At 48.4% G+C, this 20247-nt stretch overlaps 2 protein-coding genes across 4 annotated transcripts in view; both read right to left on the bottom strand.

Moving 5' to 3' along the window:
- Positions 1-20247, bottom strand: part of NELFB (negative elongation factor complex member B) — a 125229-nt gene that overhangs the window by 80736 nt on the left and 24246 nt on the right. The window lies entirely within an intron of this gene.
- LOC138729120 (discoidin domain-containing receptor 2-like) overlaps positions 1-20247 on the bottom strand; it is a 45689-nt gene that overhangs the window by 22319 nt on the left and 3123 nt on the right. For all 3 annotated transcript variants that reach the window (XM_069873084.1, XM_069873082.1, XM_069873083.1), the window contains exons 2-6: positions 10068-10205; positions 6454-6556; positions 4036-4264; positions 389-536; positions 84-189 (exon numbers count right to left, since the gene is read on the bottom strand). In XM_069873084.1, the coding sequence (XP_069729185.1) occupies positions 84-189; positions 389-536; positions 4036-4264; positions 6454-6556; positions 10068-10131 (650 nt within the window). In that variant the 5' untranslated portion in view covers positions 10132-10205. The remainder of the gene's footprint in view (positions 1-83; positions 190-388; positions 537-4035; positions 4265-6453; positions 6557-10067; positions 10206-20247) is intronic.

The raw sequence follows: 20247 nt of genomic DNA, 5'->3' as shown, positions 1-20247 counted from the left end.
GATACAAGGTGCTAGTGACAGAGTAAGTAGGAAAGGAGAGAACTTGCACAGTGACCGAGAGAGAACAGGACGACTTCTCCCACCTGCGCTCCTGGTAGCCATCATAGGTCGAGTCATTCAGATAAACGATGGGGAAGCCAGGAGCCGCTATTGTCCCTCCTTCAGGGATGCTATAGGATGCCAAACCATCTAAAAAGAGAAGGCCATATACCTCAGAAATACAGCAGCAGCAGCCTTCCATCATCTCTGTCCACATGATCCTTTTATTTATGATGTGGAACAACATAAGCAGTTCCAGGGGCCTGGAATTCTTTCTGCATGGGCTGAGTGCTGGGTAGTGTTGTGCAAGGACTACTTTCCAGTGACAGACATGGAAATTGCCACTTACCATACCAGACGCAGCCGTAGAGCTCCACCCTCATACAGACAGTCATGGGCATCTCCGTCACAGGAATCACCCGGACAAAACGCGCAATGATGGGAGGCCGAAGATCTTTCAAGACCACATCATAAGTATCAATGTTGCCCTTGATCACCTGGAGAAGAGAGATCCTTACCAACGATGACTCCTTCTTGCGCTGTTCAGTTGCACATTGGTGTACTTGTACCCTGCCATTTGAGGCTGAGGAGCTCTCCCGTGCAGCATCTGCAGAGGATCAGCTGCTGCTGCTCCCCTCCTGCTACATGACTTACAGAGTGAAGGGTGCTGCCATTTCCCCACACCAGGCAGTATCCCGAGGGAGAGGGGACACGCAGGTGGGATGGGAAGGTACATATGGACTATATGTTGCAGAAAGCTCCAGTTACTGAGCCCTTTCTTTCTTCAAGTTAGTACTGTGTCCAGTTCTGGAATCTTCAACATAAGGAGATGGAGCTGTTGGAACAGAGGATGGGCTACGAGGAGGGCTACAAGGATGATACAGTGGGGAAATCGGATGCCCCTACCCTGCAGTTCCACCACTGCTTTGCAAACAAGCTTCTATTTATTTTGACGATCCATGTGTGGAAGCAGCTGAAGTTGTCAATCCACAGCAGGGGACACAAAGTACCTAAGAGATTTTTTTCGTAAAGGATTTGGACTTACGGAAACAGAATAAGAACATTTTTGATAGAAAAAGTCTGAATTACAAGTGCAAGAGCTCCTGTTCAAAGATGCTGTTGGTGGGAATGCTGAATCAGAGGCTGAGGTTACTCAAAAGACCACACGGGTTGCAGCTGTGGATGTACAGACAATTTAAAAGACGAGGGAGGCCAATAAGGGAGCAGAAAGGTGGCTTCAAGGGGAAGCAGCAGGGAAGACCTCCAGGGCGTGAGTGTGGCTGGAGAGTCCATTAGGAAGTAAAGGACCTTATTGTACCATAAAAGAAAGCCACTCAGAAGACTGAATTGCCCTGAAGAGCAGCTGGTCGCAGCTGATGGTCTACTCAAGCGCACCAGGATAGCTGTCAAACAGGTCCCAGTGCCCAGCTGGACAGCCCTGTAAGGGCGCACAATCCCAGGACGTGACCAAAGTCAGCAGAAGGAAAGCCAAAAAGTAGGCTCACTTCCTCATCCTCTTTGGCTTTTAATCTGCAGCCTCATGATATCTCTTTTCCTAGGAGGAACACCCATGACTTGTTCCAGTGAAGCCGAGACACAAGGAATTGTGAAGGAATTGTCCTTGTCTTCAGGAACCAGGTGATAGCAATTAGCCCTTTCAGCTGTCAGATGGCCTAAGACAGGAGAGCTGGAAGCCACCTCGGCTGGCTCCACAAGACCTTGCTGAGAGAGAGAAACCCAAGAGAAGGCAGTATATGGTAGAAGATCCCACACCATCACAGAGGATGGAGCTGCCCATTTTCCAGGGAATCTCTGAGGAGGCAGATATATCAAGCCAAGAAGTCCTACAGTGCTGGAGAGAGGAAGAAAGCTTCAGTCATCCCCCTCAGAAGATGGTACCTTTGCGCCAGCTCCGTATGGGACAGCTGACACTTCTGCCTGTCCTGTACCTTCCAAGAGAAGCAAAAGAGAAGATGCACTTTGCGTAGCACCTCCACAAGGTGGTGTTGCTGCTGTTGAAATCTGTTTCCCAGGGCCAAAAACCCCAAAGTGAACCAGCTGTCTGTGGAACAAACCAGCTTGCAGTTCCCACCACAACTGCTGCCAGTGTTCCCAACACGAAGAATGAAGTGGTGCTGCTGGCAAAAAACTGTTGGTGGCTGATGAGGGACTGGGACTCAACAGCGCTGCACCATAGTTAACTGGTGCCACAGCCAAGGGGACCACGACATGACCCACTGCCTTTCAAGAACAAACTAAAGCTGGAGGTGACTTTCCTAGTGAGGAGCAGCAGCTGCTACAAGTCTGATGATCAAACATCTTGTGAGATCTAAAACACATCAGCACAGTGAAGGAGTTTGTTGTTTTGCAGGGGGTTAATTGAAACCATGCGTGTGATGTCCACAGACAGAGCCGTGCCAAGATGTGCTCACGCAGTTACACTCTGAACAAACAGTCATTGGGCATCTATCAACTGCAGGGTGGGAAGAGGCCTTCCTAAAGTACCTCCACCTCATTCCAAGGCTGGAATGATTTTACAGGATATTTTCACCAAATTATCCGGCCAGACAGCAGCAATTCTGAAATGCGGGTTCACTTATGGAATACGCCCCTTATTGATGACACATTTGGAAAAATATGTTTTATGGGAAGTCATTTATCAGAGGGGCTGAAATGGCAGGAATTGCATCCCCACTGTGTATGTCATGTTCAGAACAGCAGAAGCAGAGCAGCAGAGGCATCTTCTCTAAGGAGGGAAAGCTTTTTGATCTCATCTGATGGAGAACAAGTACACACTGATAGGATAGATGTAAGCTTCCACATTTATGGAATAGAGGGTGGCACAAATTCTAGCATCATACACAGCTGAATACATGCTCATTCCCTTATTATGGTCCAAGAGGGAGATCTGCAAAAACTGACCCATCTTAAATCTTAACACCTGAAACAAACCCATTCCCGAAGGCCCAAGAGCTCTGTTCTGCACAGGACCAGAGTGGGAGACAAGCAGCATTGAGCTGCTTGTGGACAGTGGGACCTACTGAATTCTGATAGAACTGGGCATGTGGACTTCCCTAAGAAAGTACTGACAAGAACAGTTAGCCCCATGGAGTTTAAACTTCCCCTCCTGTCCTGCAAACAGCGTTTGCAGCACACACCGAGATGTGAGGGATGGACAAGATAACAGTAACAGCCAAACAGCTGATCGAAGGTCAGAGCGAGCAAACAATTCATTAACAAGCTACAAGTTATTACTTGACACTGCAATAGCAACCCCACTGCAAATTCCAAACCACCCTTAGAAGTAGAAAACATCAAACCCAGCATCTTCTCTAGTCTGGCTTAGGGCTTCTGACTCCCCGAGCCAGCCCGAGCTCTGACCTGATCAGGACAGCCAAGCTGCTGATAAAAGAAGGGGATTCCTTCCCAGGGGATGTTTAATAAAGGCTTATAAGCATCACCAGAGCACAGAGCTGTGTGCCCAAGTCTGGAGACAACAAGAGACAACGGTGGTGACTGGGGAAGCCTCTCTGAGTGTGTGTGCTCAGCACATTTCCTACCCTCTAAATTCCTTCCCTCTCATTGTTCTCAGCATTAAAAATCTCTATCAGACATCCAGAAACTCATCTCCATACCCTGCCACCCCCTCCCTTTTTTTGTTTAATCATAAAGCAAGCATCTGTTTTGTGGCTTCCAATTTACAAGCAAGTGCCTGGCTGGAAGAGGCACATTCACACAACGTTTTGAACATGGACAGAAAGGTAGAGAAGAGCACAATTTTCATAGCAACGGCTTGGATTTGGGAGATCGGGTCAGGGGGTTAACACTCCAATATCACAGCAAACACAGGACTAAGGCAGAGGATGCTGAACGTCTGACAGAGAAGAGTCAGGACAAAGTATGACACACTGAGCAGTACGTAGGGGACCTGCCTTCTGCAGTCTAGTTCTGACTTGACTTCTGCATCCTTCACAATTCAGTTCCTACAACACTCACCTTCTTGCCCTGACGGTCTTTCCAGGACATCCAGCGCTCTCCGTTGCGGCTGTAGTCAATTCGGTAAGCAGGGGCAAACTCTTTGCCTGTGGCACGGGCGTGCCGTCCCTGAGTCCCAATCAAGGTGATGAAAAAGAGTTTGTGCAGGTCGATTTGGAGGAACTGAACATCTTCAGGTTGCAACAAGCCAGCCGGGCACCAGGCTCCATCCCCCTCCTCTCTTTGTAACCTGAGGGGAAAACCACACACATTAAAAATGTCACTTCCAAGGATCCAGCCTCCCCAGTAACTGAGGGAACACCTTGAAGCTTTGAGAACTGGCAGAAAGAAATCAAATCAGCAAGTGAGACCTGAGAGCTGGCTACCAAATACTTCTCCCCTTTGGTGTGACAGTTGACTGTCGTGTAGCCAGTTTTGCCTTGTTCAGCACAAGTCCCTCAGTTTCAGAAATCTTTCATTAACCACTAGAAGTTGTTTCTTTCCCAGACACATTCAATGTTGATTGGAAACAACTCTGTGACTCAGTAGGTAAGAGCATACTGCGTGCTTTTTAGCACTTTGCTAGTAAAGTGCATACTCACTTCTCAACCCCATACAGCAAGGCCTGAACCTCTGCTTTACTGCCTCCTACAAGCACAGAGGGGCTATCTTAAAAATGCATCTAAGAAAGAAAAGATCTGCCTATCTACAAATTATTCTGGGTTGTCTTCCATCCTTCCTTCATTTGGCAGAGCTGCTTGTGCAGGACACTGCTCGGTGTGTGATGTGAAGGCGTCTGCTGCAAAGCCAAGCACTGTGGCACCACTGCCAAGATCACAGCTTTTATGCTTGGCGATTGCATGCAGAGCAGAGAGCTGCAGCCATCAGCAGGTGGAGCCACTAGAAGAAAAGCTGCCTTACCTGGGCTTCTGCAATTCAGCTGGGCAAGGGACAGGGTGGGGAAAGCTTTAAAGATGAAAAGTTTATCCAGTCACAAAACATGGGCTTTTTAGCAACAGGCATTTCTTAGCCAACCGCAAGTCCTTGAAGTGCCCTTGTTTTCAGACAGCTGTCCCGTCTCTAACTGATGGGAGCCATGAGTGCAACCCCCCTGCATTGAAGCAGCAACCAGGAGACACTGAAGATCCAGGCAGAGGCCAGAGAATTGTCTCCATGTGGTCAGCTGTTCATGCAAGACTCCCTTACAGCAAAGTGGCAAGCGAAAAGTTACAAGGCAGGCAGGAAGGGCGACTGAACTGACAGGGACAGACACGTGCACAGGACAACTATGACCTCTAACAAAATGAAGTCAGCTAGAGGGGGCTTCATGTCTTCACCCGGCAGACACCCAGCTGCCCTGGCAAAGGGATGATGGTCGCAGATGGTAAAGTGATGCCTGGAGGATTTCCAGAGTCGGAGATACGTTATCTCTCAGACAACAAAATACGTCTCTCAGCTTTCAGGCCCACAGGCTTGTTCAAACTCCACTAAAACACATATCACTCAGTGCATTTGCTCTACCACAAACTAAGAAATTATAATCAAACACGAGGAGTATTTGATAACTTTGGACTGCCCAAATTCATCACAAAAATGTAAGTACCCTAGTTAACCTGCAATTCATAGCTTACTTGCACAGCAATTGTAGGAATGTTTGATATCACCGTTATCAATAATTCTAAGGTAATTTATATTTAGCAGTGTTTTGCTAATCACCAGTTAGCAGCTTTAAGAGAAATGAAATGACAAAAAATGAAAAAAACATGCATACAAGAAAGACTGCTGCACTGCTTAACATGGAAAGAAAACCCTTTAGCTGCTATTTAACAATTGCTTAGCTCTGCAGTTTCCAGGTTTTTCAGTCAAAGTGGACACAGCCCATTTCCTCAATCTGATGCTGCTGAAAAGTTCATCCTCAAACTATTTCCTATTATTTAATTTAAAGCACTGTAGGAGAATCCCAAGGGCACTGTCCCCGACTGACCTGTATGTCATAAATCCATCAGAGATTTATTCACAGAACTATAGGAAGACCATGGTCAGAAGCAACCTTTGGAAGTTCCTGTTCCAGGCTCCTACTCACAGCAGGGCTACCTCTAAAGCCACAGTGCATTGCCCAAGGGCTTGTACAGCCACATCCTGAAAATCTCCACACACTGAGCCATCATCATGCCTCTGGGTGCCCGTCTGAGAGCTTCACCACTTTATTATCACGGGGATGGACTTTTTTTCTTAACATTTATTCAGAATTTCTTGGTTTACAGCTTGTGACCGTGACCACTGCCTCTCGGTCGTTCACTCTGCGCTAATTAGATTTAACATGGAAGCAGTGAACAAGCCCAGCAAACTTAATGTTGCTTTAAGAGTGAGGGATCTTGTTTCTCAATCACACATTACAAGAAAAAAAGGATTATTTTTTTTAGACAAGGATTAACCTACCGTGCATACTGGGGTCCAGTAGAATCATACCACTGGCTGGAAGCAGTGATGTCTTCATCCCGTATCGTCCCTTCGTGCATACCCAGAGGGTAACGGCATATAGCTGAAAACGGGAACAAATGTGAAAAAAAAAAATCAGTACCAACTCTTTCTAAATCACCAGACAAGTTTAATTAAAAGGCTATTAATGCCTGGAGAATAAACATGGTAATGATAAAATAAAGAATGCAAATAAAGAGAATTAAATAAGTACCATAAACAGAAATAAATAATGCAATACACTCAGAGTTGGTATCATCCAGCAGAGCCCTGGTAAGGCAAAAAACTTTACACAAACATTTTGAGAACATGAAAGCCAAAACCATAGTTGTGTTAATGGCTGCACGGACCTATTTTGCAATGAAAAAATATTTATCAATAATAATGCAACATGAAAAAGAAGAATTTGTTGAAAATTTTTATTCTTCTGGAATAAAATGCATGCAAACAATTATTATTTTCACCAGTCTAGTAACAAGTGAGCAGGTAAACAGCTTCTGTTGCAGATGACTGGACTGGATAGAGCTTCCCTTTGAGCCCAAGCCCCTGACCACCCACAATGCCCCATCCTGGCCTGCTCCCTGCCTGCAGCATTTCTCTACAGGCATGAGAAGACTCCCAAACTTGGTGCCTCCAGGGAGTACAAACACAACTGGCTCGAGCCATCTTGCTCTGCAAGCTCGAAACACCAAAGGCAGATGTAGTTTACAAATCTGAGCTGGCCAAGCTCTCTCCCCTGGCACGAGTTTTTAAACATGTCTTGGAATATCAGAGATGTTTCAGAAAATTGTCTTAATGCATTCATTAAAGCTCAGTATTCAAAACAGGTGAGCAAGATATTTTTGTCAGACTGACATCAAGAGTGGATTAAAAAGTAAGTTATATGGGATTAAATCATGAAACAATTAAAAACCAAAAGCATAGTCAGTGGCAGGCCCAGAAAAAAAGGAAATGGACTTCAGGCTTTGTCCTCTGAGCTCCCAGTAGTGCCAGCTCCTCCCCTGTCTGCTAGGCCACGAGCAAATGCCAGCACATGCTCCAGTCACTCCAGAGCGGCACGCGTGTCGCTTGGCATCCTCTCTGCCACGCTGCCTGCGCCGTACCAGCAGCTCTGCCTGCCTTCCCCCTGCAGGACACTCTCCTCCCATTTCTGCACCTCAGGACTGCTGCCCTCATACCAAACCTGGAGAAAGCTGCTCTCCAGGTTCAGAAGCTACAAAAGAAGACAGGGACATGGCATCCATCTCCTTGTTGGCACCATACAGAATAAACATCTGCAGGGCGCAAAACTCCCCAACAGGCTTCAGTAGAGAAATGTTTGCAAAGAGAGTTTGTTTCATAGAATCATAGAACATTTTGAGTTGTAAGGGACCTTAAAGATCATCTAATTCCAAACCCTTGTCATGGGCATGGACATGTCCCACTGGCTCAGGCTGCCCAAGGCCCATCCAGCCTGGCCTTGAACACCTCCAGGGATGGGGCGGCCAACACTTCCCTGGGCAACCTGGGCCAGGGCCTCACCACCCTCATCGTGAAGAAATTCCTCCTTATGTCTAGTCTAAATCCACCCCTCTCTAGTTTATGGTCATTCCCCCTAGACCAATCACTAAAAGCCTTTGTAAACAGTCCCTCCCCAGCTTTGTTGTAGCCCCTTCAGGTACTGGAAGGTCACTATAAGGTCCTCCTTGGAGCCTTCCCTTCTCCAGGCTTCCCCCTTCTTCCACAGGGTTTGCCTGCTGCTGTTTTCAGGCACAGCATCAATGAATGTGTGATATTCTCTATATTCCTAATCAACCTTGTAAAGGAGATGGATGGTTAGGTGACCATATTTGCTGATGACACCGGATTATTTAATATAGAAAAAAAAATAAATTATGGGAATACATACAAAACAACCTAGAAAACACCGTACCACCACTGTCTATCTCTGTGGGTGGCTGTGGCTTCCAACAAAACAAGCAGCATGAGGCTCTTGCCAAAACACACATCCTCTCCAACAAAACCATTCTGTGGTTCTGTTTAGGTGCCAGCACTACTCCTGCTCAGACAACCCTGATCCTTTACTGCACAGGCAAGGTCCCTCATCTGCCATGCAGACAGGACACAGAGGTCCAGGAAAACATCACAGCTCACCTCTGTTAGCACGGTCAAACAACTGATGCTGAACAAAAGAACTGCCCGGGATCCTTCCTACACAGGTTGAAATCATCCACAAAGCAGCCCCTTTGGTTTAGAAGGCAATTCAGGAGGTGCTCTAGACCATTCCTGCAGCAGATCAGGAGGTCAAGACAATAAAGGAGCCTGAAGGCATCACAACAGAAGAGCATCAGCTGGGCTATAGGTGTGCTAGAGCGTGTGGGGGAAACACCAGGGCCTGGCTACTTGGGACAGAGGCAGCTGAGGGGGAAAAGCTGCTGGAGGAATTCATAGGCAACACTGAGAAGTGTGAGCAAAACTACACACTCATTTCTTGGTAGAGAAGATCACTGCAGCAGGGTGGGACCACAGCCCTGTGCTCAGAGCCCACCCCACCACCCAGGACCCCGGGGTGGGGTAGACCATTCCCACCTAACTATCCTATGCTAACTTCTCTACTCAGCACCACCAGAAGGGATCTGCACGTGACTGACCCTCTAGCTGCCACCTTCCCTCTTCTTCAAGTAGTTTTAACCATCAGAACCAGATGGTGACCCCAAGTTTGAAGCTGGACACACAGGGGACACGCAGTGCAGGGCACGGCTGTGTAACAGGGAGCACGGGGCTGCCTGCTGAGCTCCCCCACCAGCTTCATTTCACTCCTGGCTGGCTGCAGCGCTCCCCAAACCTCTGCAGAGATCTACAGCCAGAGCAGGGGCTGAGCTAGACTCATCAGAGCAAACAAAGGCCCTGAGGGTAGCGTTGCTCCCTCATCACACCTTCAGCCAAGCTGAAAAAGGGTTAGACTCCTTTATTGCACTGTTTCCAGCTCAAAGCACCTCATTACTGGTGGTTTTGCAATGTCATGATCATAACTTACCAAATGCTGTAGGATAAAAGCCCTCCACAGGGACTCACAGGCTCACACATCCCTATCTCCACCCTAGCTTTGTGCCAGGTAGGGTTTTCTACCTTTCCTTGCACACCTCTCTCTCCAGAACCCCTCATGCTGGCTGGAGAGCTGCAGCTTGTGCTTTGCTAACTGGTAATTCACTTTCCAGAGAAGCACAGTATCTCTGAGCCAATCTAGAGCCAGGTTTGTTCTGCAGGCCACATGGTCAAGTTGATGAACAGATAATCAGAGCTCAGAACAGGCCTGCTGAGAGCACAGACCCTCTGGGCGGGCAGAGAAAGGGGTTTATCCACATGCATGAGCCCTCCCGGGACTGTCAGGGAAAGCGTTTCACTCCAGGACAGCTGTCAAGTCAGACTGGTCAACCTAGTCCAGAGGAGGACATTCAGGGACTATGTTTAGTGACTGTGCTTGCATGCATTTGTTGCATTTATGTGCCTTCATCGTGAAAGGGCAAAGAAAGGCTAAGAACGAACATAAGAAAGGTGGGAGATGCAAGTCCTCTCCCAGCCTGGCAGCTCCCTACCAGGGTTGACTTCGGCGCCAGACGGCTCGGGCAGTGAGGCCAGCAGTAGCATGCAGAAGATCATGGTAGCAGTCTGAGACGCTGCGCAGGGTCAGACGGGTCCGAGTCCTTCAACGACAGCAGCTGCCATCTACATTTCTGAAAGACAAAGCAAAGAGAGAAGATGAGAGTCCTCCAAAGTCATGACTTCTCCATGCTGCAGACTTGCCTCATGACAGGTTGGGAATCCTCCATGCCATCAACAGCATTTTGACCTCAGCTCTACTCCAACTCACCACGTGATGAGAGATTTGGTCAAGGAGTAAGAATTGCCTTACTACCTGTACCATCTCTAAAGCTATGAACGTAATTCAGCTCTTTGGAGCTCAGCTGCCACGACTGCTGTGCAAACACATTCTCTTAACTGCTCTTAAACAAGTCCAGTGCCAAGTCCCCTCTCCCACGTTGATGCTTCACTTTCTTTATTACATTAAGAAGTACTGAAGCCGCATCTACAAAGAACTCAGATGGTCTTATCCACCCAACACACGCCTCTCTCTGTTCTCACTGTCTTCTTCAAGTGGGCACTCTGGAACTTGTCACACAACCGCAAGATAAATGCCTAAAACAGGGAGAAAATAATCTCTCCCTGCACGTCCCCATGGCCGCCAGAAGAGCATGTGCGCTCTCACACGTGAGCACACTTAATTTCCTGTTTGGAAACAAGGCAAACAGCAAAAGGCTTAAAGGCTGGCAATTTCAGTGGAAAGCCATGATAACACCTAAAGGAATACAAGGTCATATCAGCAACGTTAGGCGAATTCTTTGTGTCCACATTCACTACAGACACCTCAGGAGGCTCCCATCCTGGAAGACAGCTTTATGGAATGGAGGTTAGAGGCTCTGCCTCATACTGAAATGTCAGGCAGAAAGAAACCAGAACAAATCAATAAATGAAAAGTTGCCAGGACCAGAGGGCGTTTGCTCAAGAATCCTCAGAGTGGTAGTAAAAAGGCAAACTTGAATGCTAGGATTTGTTAGTAAAGGAAGAGAGGATAAAGAGGGACCATCTCCACGCCAGTGCATACACACACAGAAGAACAACAGAGCATCAAATGCCATTGGCTTGGAGATTTGCAACAAAAGGCTGTAGTTTTTCCACCCAACATAATTAAATCGTACAAATCCCAGCTGTGAGTTGCTGTGGATACCAAAACAATTGGATATATTCACAACAGAAAGACACATTGTGGCTTCTTAAATCCGAAGGTAAAACCTTTGGCTCAGGAAACCCCCTTGCAGCAGATTGCTCGACGCCCAGAAGCTAAATCAGGGTTAGAATCACTGAGGCTTGCCCTGTTTTGATTCTCTTTCCTAAGGATTTGCTACTGGCAATTGTCCTTGCTGGATTCTGTCAGAAAAGATGGCTCTGAGCCTGAAAAACAACTAAGGGCTTTCTTGGGAAGAGAGCCAAATGCTAATGCAGGAGGGGAAACTAATGATGGGTGGATGCTGCCCGGCGGTGCTGTGCCCAGCCATGCGACAACATGAGCACACCCAAAAAAGACCTCAAAATTGCCAGGACTGCTCCTGCTTCAGCCACCTCCTGTGCCCCGTGTGAGCACCCTGGCCAAGGCAGGGAGCAGGGTGACCACAAGGCTCTGATTTTGTGGCACCTTGGGTGGAGAGCGTGTAAAAGCAAAGCAGCAGAGAGAAAACACAGCCTGTATCTCAGCAAGAGGGTCTGGCTATCAGAAAAGAAGTTTTGGCCATGAACCCCCAAGCTGTGTGTGCATCCAAGCGTGTCTTTCTCCCTGAAACAGCGGGGGTCACCTCTGATGCAAACTCACCAGCTCCCAGCACCCCACAACACGCACCATGGAGCAGAGGGCAATTTTGTAAAGACATTTCCGCAGCAGAGTTTGCTGACACACCTGGCGGATGTTAAGGTAAGGTGCCCTGGAGGCTCCCAACGGGAAGTACAGAGAGTTCAGCCCCCGAAGAGATTGTCCTATGGGACACGAGAATGGAACACATTGAGAACATTAAGGCTTTAACCATGTTTCTGGAACAGGCAATGGGAACACAGCAGAGCACCATTTAGGGGTGCCCTGACCACAGCCCAGATCCACTCCCCCCCTGCCTGGGCTGGAGAAGGTCCTTCTGCTGGGTCACCACGCCGGACCAGCCACTGAACAGAACTCCAAGTTGCTGAGGAGAGCCTGGCAGGAGAACAGCAGCACAGAGGCATCTTCCAGGTGACTTCTCAGCTGGAGGTTTAGAAGCTGCCAGATGTACCAGAGCCCTCAGATGGCAGATGTACATTCCACATGCTCAGCACTCCTCCCTCCTGAGCCCAGAAACAGAGCCTGGCAGACACACACCTGGAAAGACACAGGTGAGCACCCACCAAAGCACCCTGGGACCTCCCTCTGCAACACTGCCAAGGCTAAGGCAAAGGGTGGCCAGACAGCACGGGTGGACGAGGTGCTAAGGGGCATGGTTTAGTGTTTGATAGGAATGGTTGGACTTGATGATCCGGTGGGTCTCTTCCAACCTGGTTATTCTATGATTCTATGAAATAGGAACCCTACAGAGCCAGGCGAGGACCAGAGCCTGCCACTGGAGCAAGAATGAAGTGAAAGCAAATCCAGACATCACCAGAGGGACCTTAGAGCAGCTTCCCAGTACTGAAAGGGGCTCCAGGAAAGCTGGGGAGGGGCTCTCAATCAGAAAGTGCAGGGACAGGGTGAGGGGGAGTGGTTCTGGGCTGAAAGAGGGAAGATTCAGATGAGATCTTGGGAAGAAATGTTTTCCTGTGAGGGTGGGGGGGTCTGGAACAGGCTGCCCAGAGAAGCCGTGGCTGCCCCATCCTTGCAGGAGTTCAAGGCCAGGTTGGATGGGGCTCTGAGCAAAACGATCCAGTGAGAAGTGTCCCTGGCCATAGCAGGGGGTGGGACTAGAGGGGCTTTGAGGTCCCTTCTAACCCAAACCATTCTGTGATTCTATGATCACTGTAAGCATTCAGATGCCATTTGATCCAAACTGTGTTTGGGAGTCCCAGGAGAGCTGTTGTACACAGGGAGCAAACAGTGTCATTTCTCACCTTCCAGTCCCCTACAGCAGCCACTGTTCTCTTAAGCAAGGACACTAAGAAAGTTATTTACTCCCATCTCATCATTCGGAGGAGCCTCAGCTCCACTCAGGCACTCAAGCTGCCGGAAATCCCTGTTTGAAGAACTGATGTTGATTTCTGCTGAGTCTAAATCTCAGCAAGTAGTAGATTGGATTCCCAAATTTGTACACTTCCAAGTGCTAGAACCGCTGGAACAGACTACTAAATACAAACCTTGGTACAAACTGCTTGGAAATCACCTTCCTAATGATGTTTTCCTGGGTAGACAACTCCATCCTTCCCTCTGTAGCTCTCTGAGTCCCTTTCTGTACTCATGCCTTTCTTCCTGACCTGCCCACACACACACTGAAAGTGCCAAAACTACAGCACAAGCCCAAAAGCAGCAAAAACAGGATTAGCAACATCCTCACAGAGGCAAGAAAGTGTTAAACTCTGTTCTCAGGACTGAATGGATCAAGTTGCTAATTGCTAACAGCTGGCTGCAGGGAAATCAAATCCTGTTACAATCATTGTGAGAGCAGAAAAAAAATCTACTTGCTGAAAAACACACCAAGAAATGCAAAAGAGGGCAGTTTTTCCCACTATACACAGCAGACACCACCTCTGAAAAGCCAATCCATCTTGCTGTGACCCAGCGTTGTCCCCAGGCAGCCTGCAATCAAAGCACTGGGCACCACAGGCACAGGAGGGAGCTATTCTTTACTGATGTGCACGAAGAAGGTGGGACTTGGAGCTCCTCCAGGTACTGTTCTCCCTCCAGAGATCCATTACAGAGGTCTGGCATGTTTGCAAGTCTCTCTAGATCCCAGCTGAAACAGGCATTTGTTTTAACTGGTTCCTTTGCAGATCATTACCTCGGAGTGGGACCTTCGCATTTGCTGCAGGAATCCCATCACCAGTGCCCAGCACCGAGCCAAGAAACTCCATGGTCATGATGAAGACTCATAGCTGTGTCTACGATGCACGCTGTATGTATTAAAAGAGGATCTATCTGAAATCAAAGTATCCTCAGAAGAGGTTCAGGGACAATTAGGACTGGCCAGTACTTCCTAGCATTCCTAGAGGAATTCAAGGAGGAAACAGCAAAGCTACTAATTGAGGCAATATCTGAAGTCTGAAGAAATAGGGGCCAGAAAGTGTGATCTCCAGTTTTCTGGCTCCAGAATGCTGGTGGAACATTTCTCAATGCCTCAGAATTCATCCGAGATACCCCAAGCCCTGCAGGCTTCCTCTGGAGCTCACACTTGGAGCACAAGCAGCACCAGTTTGGACTGAACAGAACTCACTGATGAGAACTCTTGGTAGAATGGATTCTGATCCCTTCCTACAAAGTTTTGCTCAGTTCACAATTCAAACCGTTCTTGCTGCTGGTATCAGTTTTGTTTGAGGGGGCTTTTAAACCCCTGTCACCTCCTCACTGTACATTTTATTTACCATTAACAAAGATTCTGCCTCTGCAACTCAGCCAGCATCACACTAAGAGTGGGCAGGGACAACAAACACAAGGAAAGCGACAAAGCTGGTGAGGGGGCTGGAGAACAGGCCTTATGAGGAGCGGCTGAGAGAGCTGGGGGTGTTTAGCCTGGAGAAGAGGAGGCTGAGGGGAGACCTCATTGCTCTCTCCAGCTCCCTGAAAGGAGGTTGTGGAGAGGAGGGAGCTGGGCTCTTCTCCCAAGTGACAGGGGACAGGACAAGAGGGAATGGCCTCAAGCTCCACCAGGGGAGATTCAAGCTGGACATTAGGAAAAAGTTTTTCACAGAAAGGGTCATTGGGCACTGGCAGAGGCTGCCCAGGGAGGGGGTTGAGTCACCTTCCCTGGAGGTGTTTAAGGGACGGGTGGATGAGGTGCTGAGGGACATGGTTTAGTGATTGATGGGAATGGTTGGACTCGACGATCCGGTGGGTCTTTTCCAACCTGGTGATTCTATGATCTCCTAATGAAACCAACTGCTACAGGCTGGCAAATGCAGAGCAGGGCTGCTGGCCTGAGAAGACAGCCACCCACTCCTGCAGAGCCGCCAGAGGTTGAATGGACAGCACTGGTACCAGGACAGCCACGCCGCACGGGCAGAAGCCCTGCAAGAAGGCAGCAACAAATGTTCCCTTAGGTGAGCTCGGAGCATGGTCTCCCTAGGTTCTATCAACCAGGCAGCATGGGGACAGGTTGCTGCACGATACAAATGGCACCTGGACAAACCAAATGCCAACGGTGACACCAAAAAATCAGCACTAGACATAACAGGTCCAGCAAGATCCTGGCACAAAGTACAAGGCTGTTAACAGTTGTTCTTCCATATGGGCACCAAAGATGGCCAGAAAGAGCATAAAGCCACGGCGATGTTTAGAACGTGAAGAAGCCCATAGGGCGGGAACAGTGGCACCACAAAGCAATGTCCAGAGCAGCGACAGTGCTGGACAGATAAAAGCAACCAGATTTTAGGTTAACAGGTTGGGTTAATCAAGATGCACAAGAGATGAGATGCAGCAACAGGAAAAGTGAGACAGGAATAGGCTCTAGTGTGAACTTAGAGGTGGCTTTAGGAGACCTGTCAGCACCACAAGAGACTGGGGCTAAGAAAGGGACTGCAACATGTGGGAGTGGCACATGGGGTGGGGACAGGGACACCACAAAGCTGGGTCCAAAGGGGTGGCAGAAGAACGGGAACATCAAGGTCTGGGTGTACTTCCCAGTCGCCTTCTTGAAGGATGGGTGATAGAACTGCCCTGAGGCTGAGGGAAGAGTTTGAGCCTCATTTTCCAGGCTGTAGTCAAACATCTAACAAAGCCACTATGAAAAAGTGACACCTCAGTCTTGCTAGACTTTAGGAGAAAACTAGCATTCCAGTCACCCCTGACACAGCCATTTAACACTAGGAGAAGGTTCAGCCCACAGACCCAAGCATGAAGAAATGCCTCACCGACAGCCGGGAGAGAGGAGTGGGTGTTTCTGCAAAGGAGCTGGAGGCCCCACAAGCCCTCCAGCAGTTTCCCCTTGCCTATCAGCCAGTCCCTCAGGGGTAGGGTGTCCTTGGTTTGTGAAACTGCACAGAGCACTTCTGTCACAAACCCAGATGTCATTAAATGAACAGATGTCATTAAATCCATCAAAGTAACCAAACTTGGAAACCATTAGAAAGGCAAAAGCAAAAGATAAGGAAATACAATTCACTGCACTAACAAAGGGTGCTTCTTAGCTCAGCTAATGTCAAACCACAGTTACCCTTTCCCACTGACCGGAGGGCGAGGGTTCTTTGTGCTCATCTCAGCCAAAGAACCTGGAGGTCCTCCTCATGACACCTTTAGACCTGCCAGGCACATCATGACCCAACACAGGACATAAACGCACACTGACCCCCCCAGGAGCCCCACACCTCATCCCAGCAGGGAGCCTCGTGCACTCCAGCAAGCCCTCCAAAACACACGTCCCCTCCACTGAGGGGCAGTCACCAGGCTCCGGTCCTGCTGTTCCTGCATGAAACGAAGCAGGGAGGGCAGAAGCAGCAGGAGAACAGACGTGCACAAACAAAACACTTGGACTGTCTCCTTTCTCCTTGCCCAAGCAGCAGTGATCCTTGTCCTTTAGCAGAGCTTCCCTCCCACACAGAACAGACACCAGAGCATGCCTAGCACACTGACATTTTCACTCAATTCCTTACTCCAGAATCTCTCTCCAGCTGGGTTTTTTTGTTTTGTTTTGTTTTGAGGAGGTCACTTGCTTTTTTTTCTAAAACTACCCATAAAACATATCGACTACAAGTTAGGAACAGCCCTCTCAAGACCTACAATCTTCCACTGCGAGAGCCTCGCATAGCAACCATATATATGACATGTTAACCACACAGATGACAGATGGAGTATTAAGAGCACTCAATCTAAACCACCTTCCTCCCTCCCTGTCCTCAAGGGGCTCCCCCATAACCTTTTACTTAACTGTACTCCAACTTGCATTCAGAAGGAGATCAGGTTACCGAGTCGCAGAATTATTCAGGCTGGAGGAGATCCTCAGGAGAGCATCTAATCCTACCTCCTGCTCAAAGTGGGGTTAGCACCAATTTCAGAGCAGCTTACACCGGGTCTTAAAAACTTTCACGAATGGAGGGTCCCCCACCCTCTTCCACTGCTTGACTGTCGCAGAGGGACACCTTCTCCCCTCCTTACACCAAGACACAGCCTCCTGTTATTTCAGTGATCACCGTCAGCCCTCCTGCCACGCACCCCAGTGGAGAGCTTGTTTGTCTCCTTCCTTGATAATCTGCTCTCGTGTATCCCAAAGCCTTCTCTTGCCCCGACTAAACTGCCCTGGCTCCCTCAACCTCCTCGGTGAAGCCAAAAGTCAGCATTGTCACTTAATATTTTCTCCCAAGTCACCACTCACAAGACTGAAGCTCCGTCCGGGTGGTGGGACACTTAAGGTCAGACTGGGCTATGACACCCACCAGCCTCTTCATGGGCAAACCAGGGAATGACAGAACTTGTCCCACACAGACCTCGGACTATGGCTGGAGCACTACTCCTCGGCCCTCTGTTTAGGGACCGTGTGGATCACATTCCCACTGGTAACTATTTTGGTGAGGTATCAGGTGACACTTTCTAAATCAACTTATTCAACAGTGTGAATCAGTGAAACAGAAACTGAGACACTGCTATCTTCACACAGCAAGAACTCAGGGACTGGCTACATTAACTGCAAATAAAGACCAGGTACCTCCAAAACCACTCAGAGGCTGTTTCCCAGCTCAGAACCTACCAGCTACCAGCAGTGGTGAGGCAGCCTCATAGAGGATGAAGGACACGCCAGCAATCAGACCCTGCCCAGTGCAAAGGGGACCTGCTTCTGCCACCCTGCCCAGGACACGGCTCATGCTCCCAAAGCGGAGCCTCTTCTGCCTCCTGAGAGGCGCTGCACTTGATCAACAGCAGGGAACTTAGTTGGGATCCACCAGAAGGATGGGATGTCGTCCAGAAGGACCTGGAAAAGCTGGAGAAGTGGGCTTTTGTGAACCTCATGAGGTTCAACAAGGCCAAGTTCAAGGTCTTGCACCTGAGCTCGGGGAATCCATAGTTTTGGTACAGGATGGGGGATGATGTGATTGAGAGCAGCCCTGCGGAGAAGGACTTGGAGGAGGGAATAATTGATGAGAAGCTCGACATGAGCCAGCAATGTGCGCTCACAGAACAGAAAGCCTAACTGTATCCTGGACTGCATCAAAAGCAGTGCGGCCAGCAGGGCGAGGGAGGGGATTCTGCCCCTCTATTCCCCTCTTGTGAGACCTCATCTGGAGTATTGTGTCCAGTTCTGGAATCCTCAACAGGAGATGGAGCTGTTGGAATGGGTCCAAATGAGGGCTACAAAGATGATGAAAGGACTGGAGCATCTCCCATACAAGGACAGGCTGAAAGAGTTGGTGTTATTCAGCGTGGAGAACAGAAGGCTCCAAGTAGACCTTATAGCAACCTTCCAGTACCTGAAGGGGCTACAAGAAACATGGGGAGGGACTGTTTACAAAGGCTTGGAGTGGTGGGACAAGGAGCAATGGGTATAATCTGGAGAAGGGCAGATTTAGACTGGACGTAAGGAAGGATTTCTTCACCAAAAGACTGGGGAGGCCCTGGCCCAGGTTGCCCAGGGAAGCTGTGGCTACCTCATTCCTGGGGGTGTTCAAGGCCAGGCTGGATGGGGCTTGGAGCCCCTGATCTAGTGAGAGGTGTCCCTGCCCGTGGCAGGGGGTTGGAACTAGATGATCTTTAAGGTCCCTTCCAACCCAAACTATTACTTTCAGCAAACGGTGCAGGAATCTCATTAAAAAACACAATCTGAAGGCTTTTCAGACCTGATCTGCTTTCCATCGGAGCACACAGATCACTGAGCATGTTCTTTCTGTAATCTGACATCGACTCACTAATGCACCAGCTTCCCCAGACCTTGCTCTGGACAGAGGTTCCTCTCAGCCGCCTGCTGGTTACCTGCTCCCATTCGATTCTAAAACACTGCCACAACATTTACGTTTTCCCAAACCTCTGGACGTCCTTCAGTCTTCCCGGATTTATTACACATCAACAGCCAGGATTCAGAAAGCTGCTTTGCCAATTTGTTTTAAACTAACAGGTCCCAATCTTGCTCAAATTTCAAAGACTTTAGGCTGTTATCTTGTGTTCACCACTCTCCCTGGTTACCAATGCAACGGAAGGTATTTAGAAACCCTCAAAACAGAGAGTACTTCGTCCAGCTTCTCCCCAAACACAGGAAACTTATTACTTCTTAGTATTGTCATTAGCAATCACTTGGGTCTTTAAATTTCCCAACAATATAAACACCGCTGATGAAATTTATTTTGTTATACAGATACTATAATATTTCTCACTGCCTTGAGATACATTTGCTGTGCTTTTCCAGTCATCTTTAGCTTCCCTTACTAATTACCTACATTCCGGAATAGCTACTTTACAGTAACAGCTACTTATCTACCGCTTTTTCTTGCAAAACATTCTGAGGGCACGCTTTTTAAAAGATAAAACACGATTACAGGGACAGATTCTTTGCAAAACCAGAAGGGAAGCAAACAAAGTCACATGCAGCAGCACAGAACACCCAGCGCCAAGCTGAGAAGTTGCTGGTTTTCAAACCAGCAGTGGAAGCCAAACTCCAAGAGATGGTTCAGTGAAAAATCAAACCAGAAATACTATTTTTGAACATCTACTAATTTAACTGGCAATCCAGTTTCCATCAAACCACCGCAGAAATGCTTATGCTACCAGAAGCTATGTTTTATGAGTTTTGTAAAATGTCTCTTCTCATTCATAACACCAACATTCAGTGCACCCAGCTCCGGTACACGGACCTTGACGTAGCTCGAGGAGCACCACTGGCTCTGTTGTAATCTCTTTGAAGAAACATTTAAGAAATGCACCTACAAAGAGATACCCAACTGGAGGGAGCGTTTCCAGTATCAGAAAGAAGCAAAAGTTATCATCACTTAGTGCACAGGACAAAATAACTGCAAACGCCAAACTGCAGCAAGCGCCTGCAGAAAAGCTCAGGAGGTGACGGAAGAAATGGGACGACA

Source organism: Phaenicophaeus curvirostris, chromosome 20, assembly GCF_032191515.1.
Source record: "Phaenicophaeus curvirostris isolate KB17595 chromosome 20, BPBGC_Pcur_1.0, whole genome shotgun sequence".
NCBI classification, from domain to species: domain Eukaryota; kingdom Metazoa; phylum Chordata; class Aves; order Cuculiformes; family Cuculidae; genus Phaenicophaeus; species Phaenicophaeus curvirostris.
This window is presented reverse-complemented; position numbering and strand designations above follow the sequence as displayed.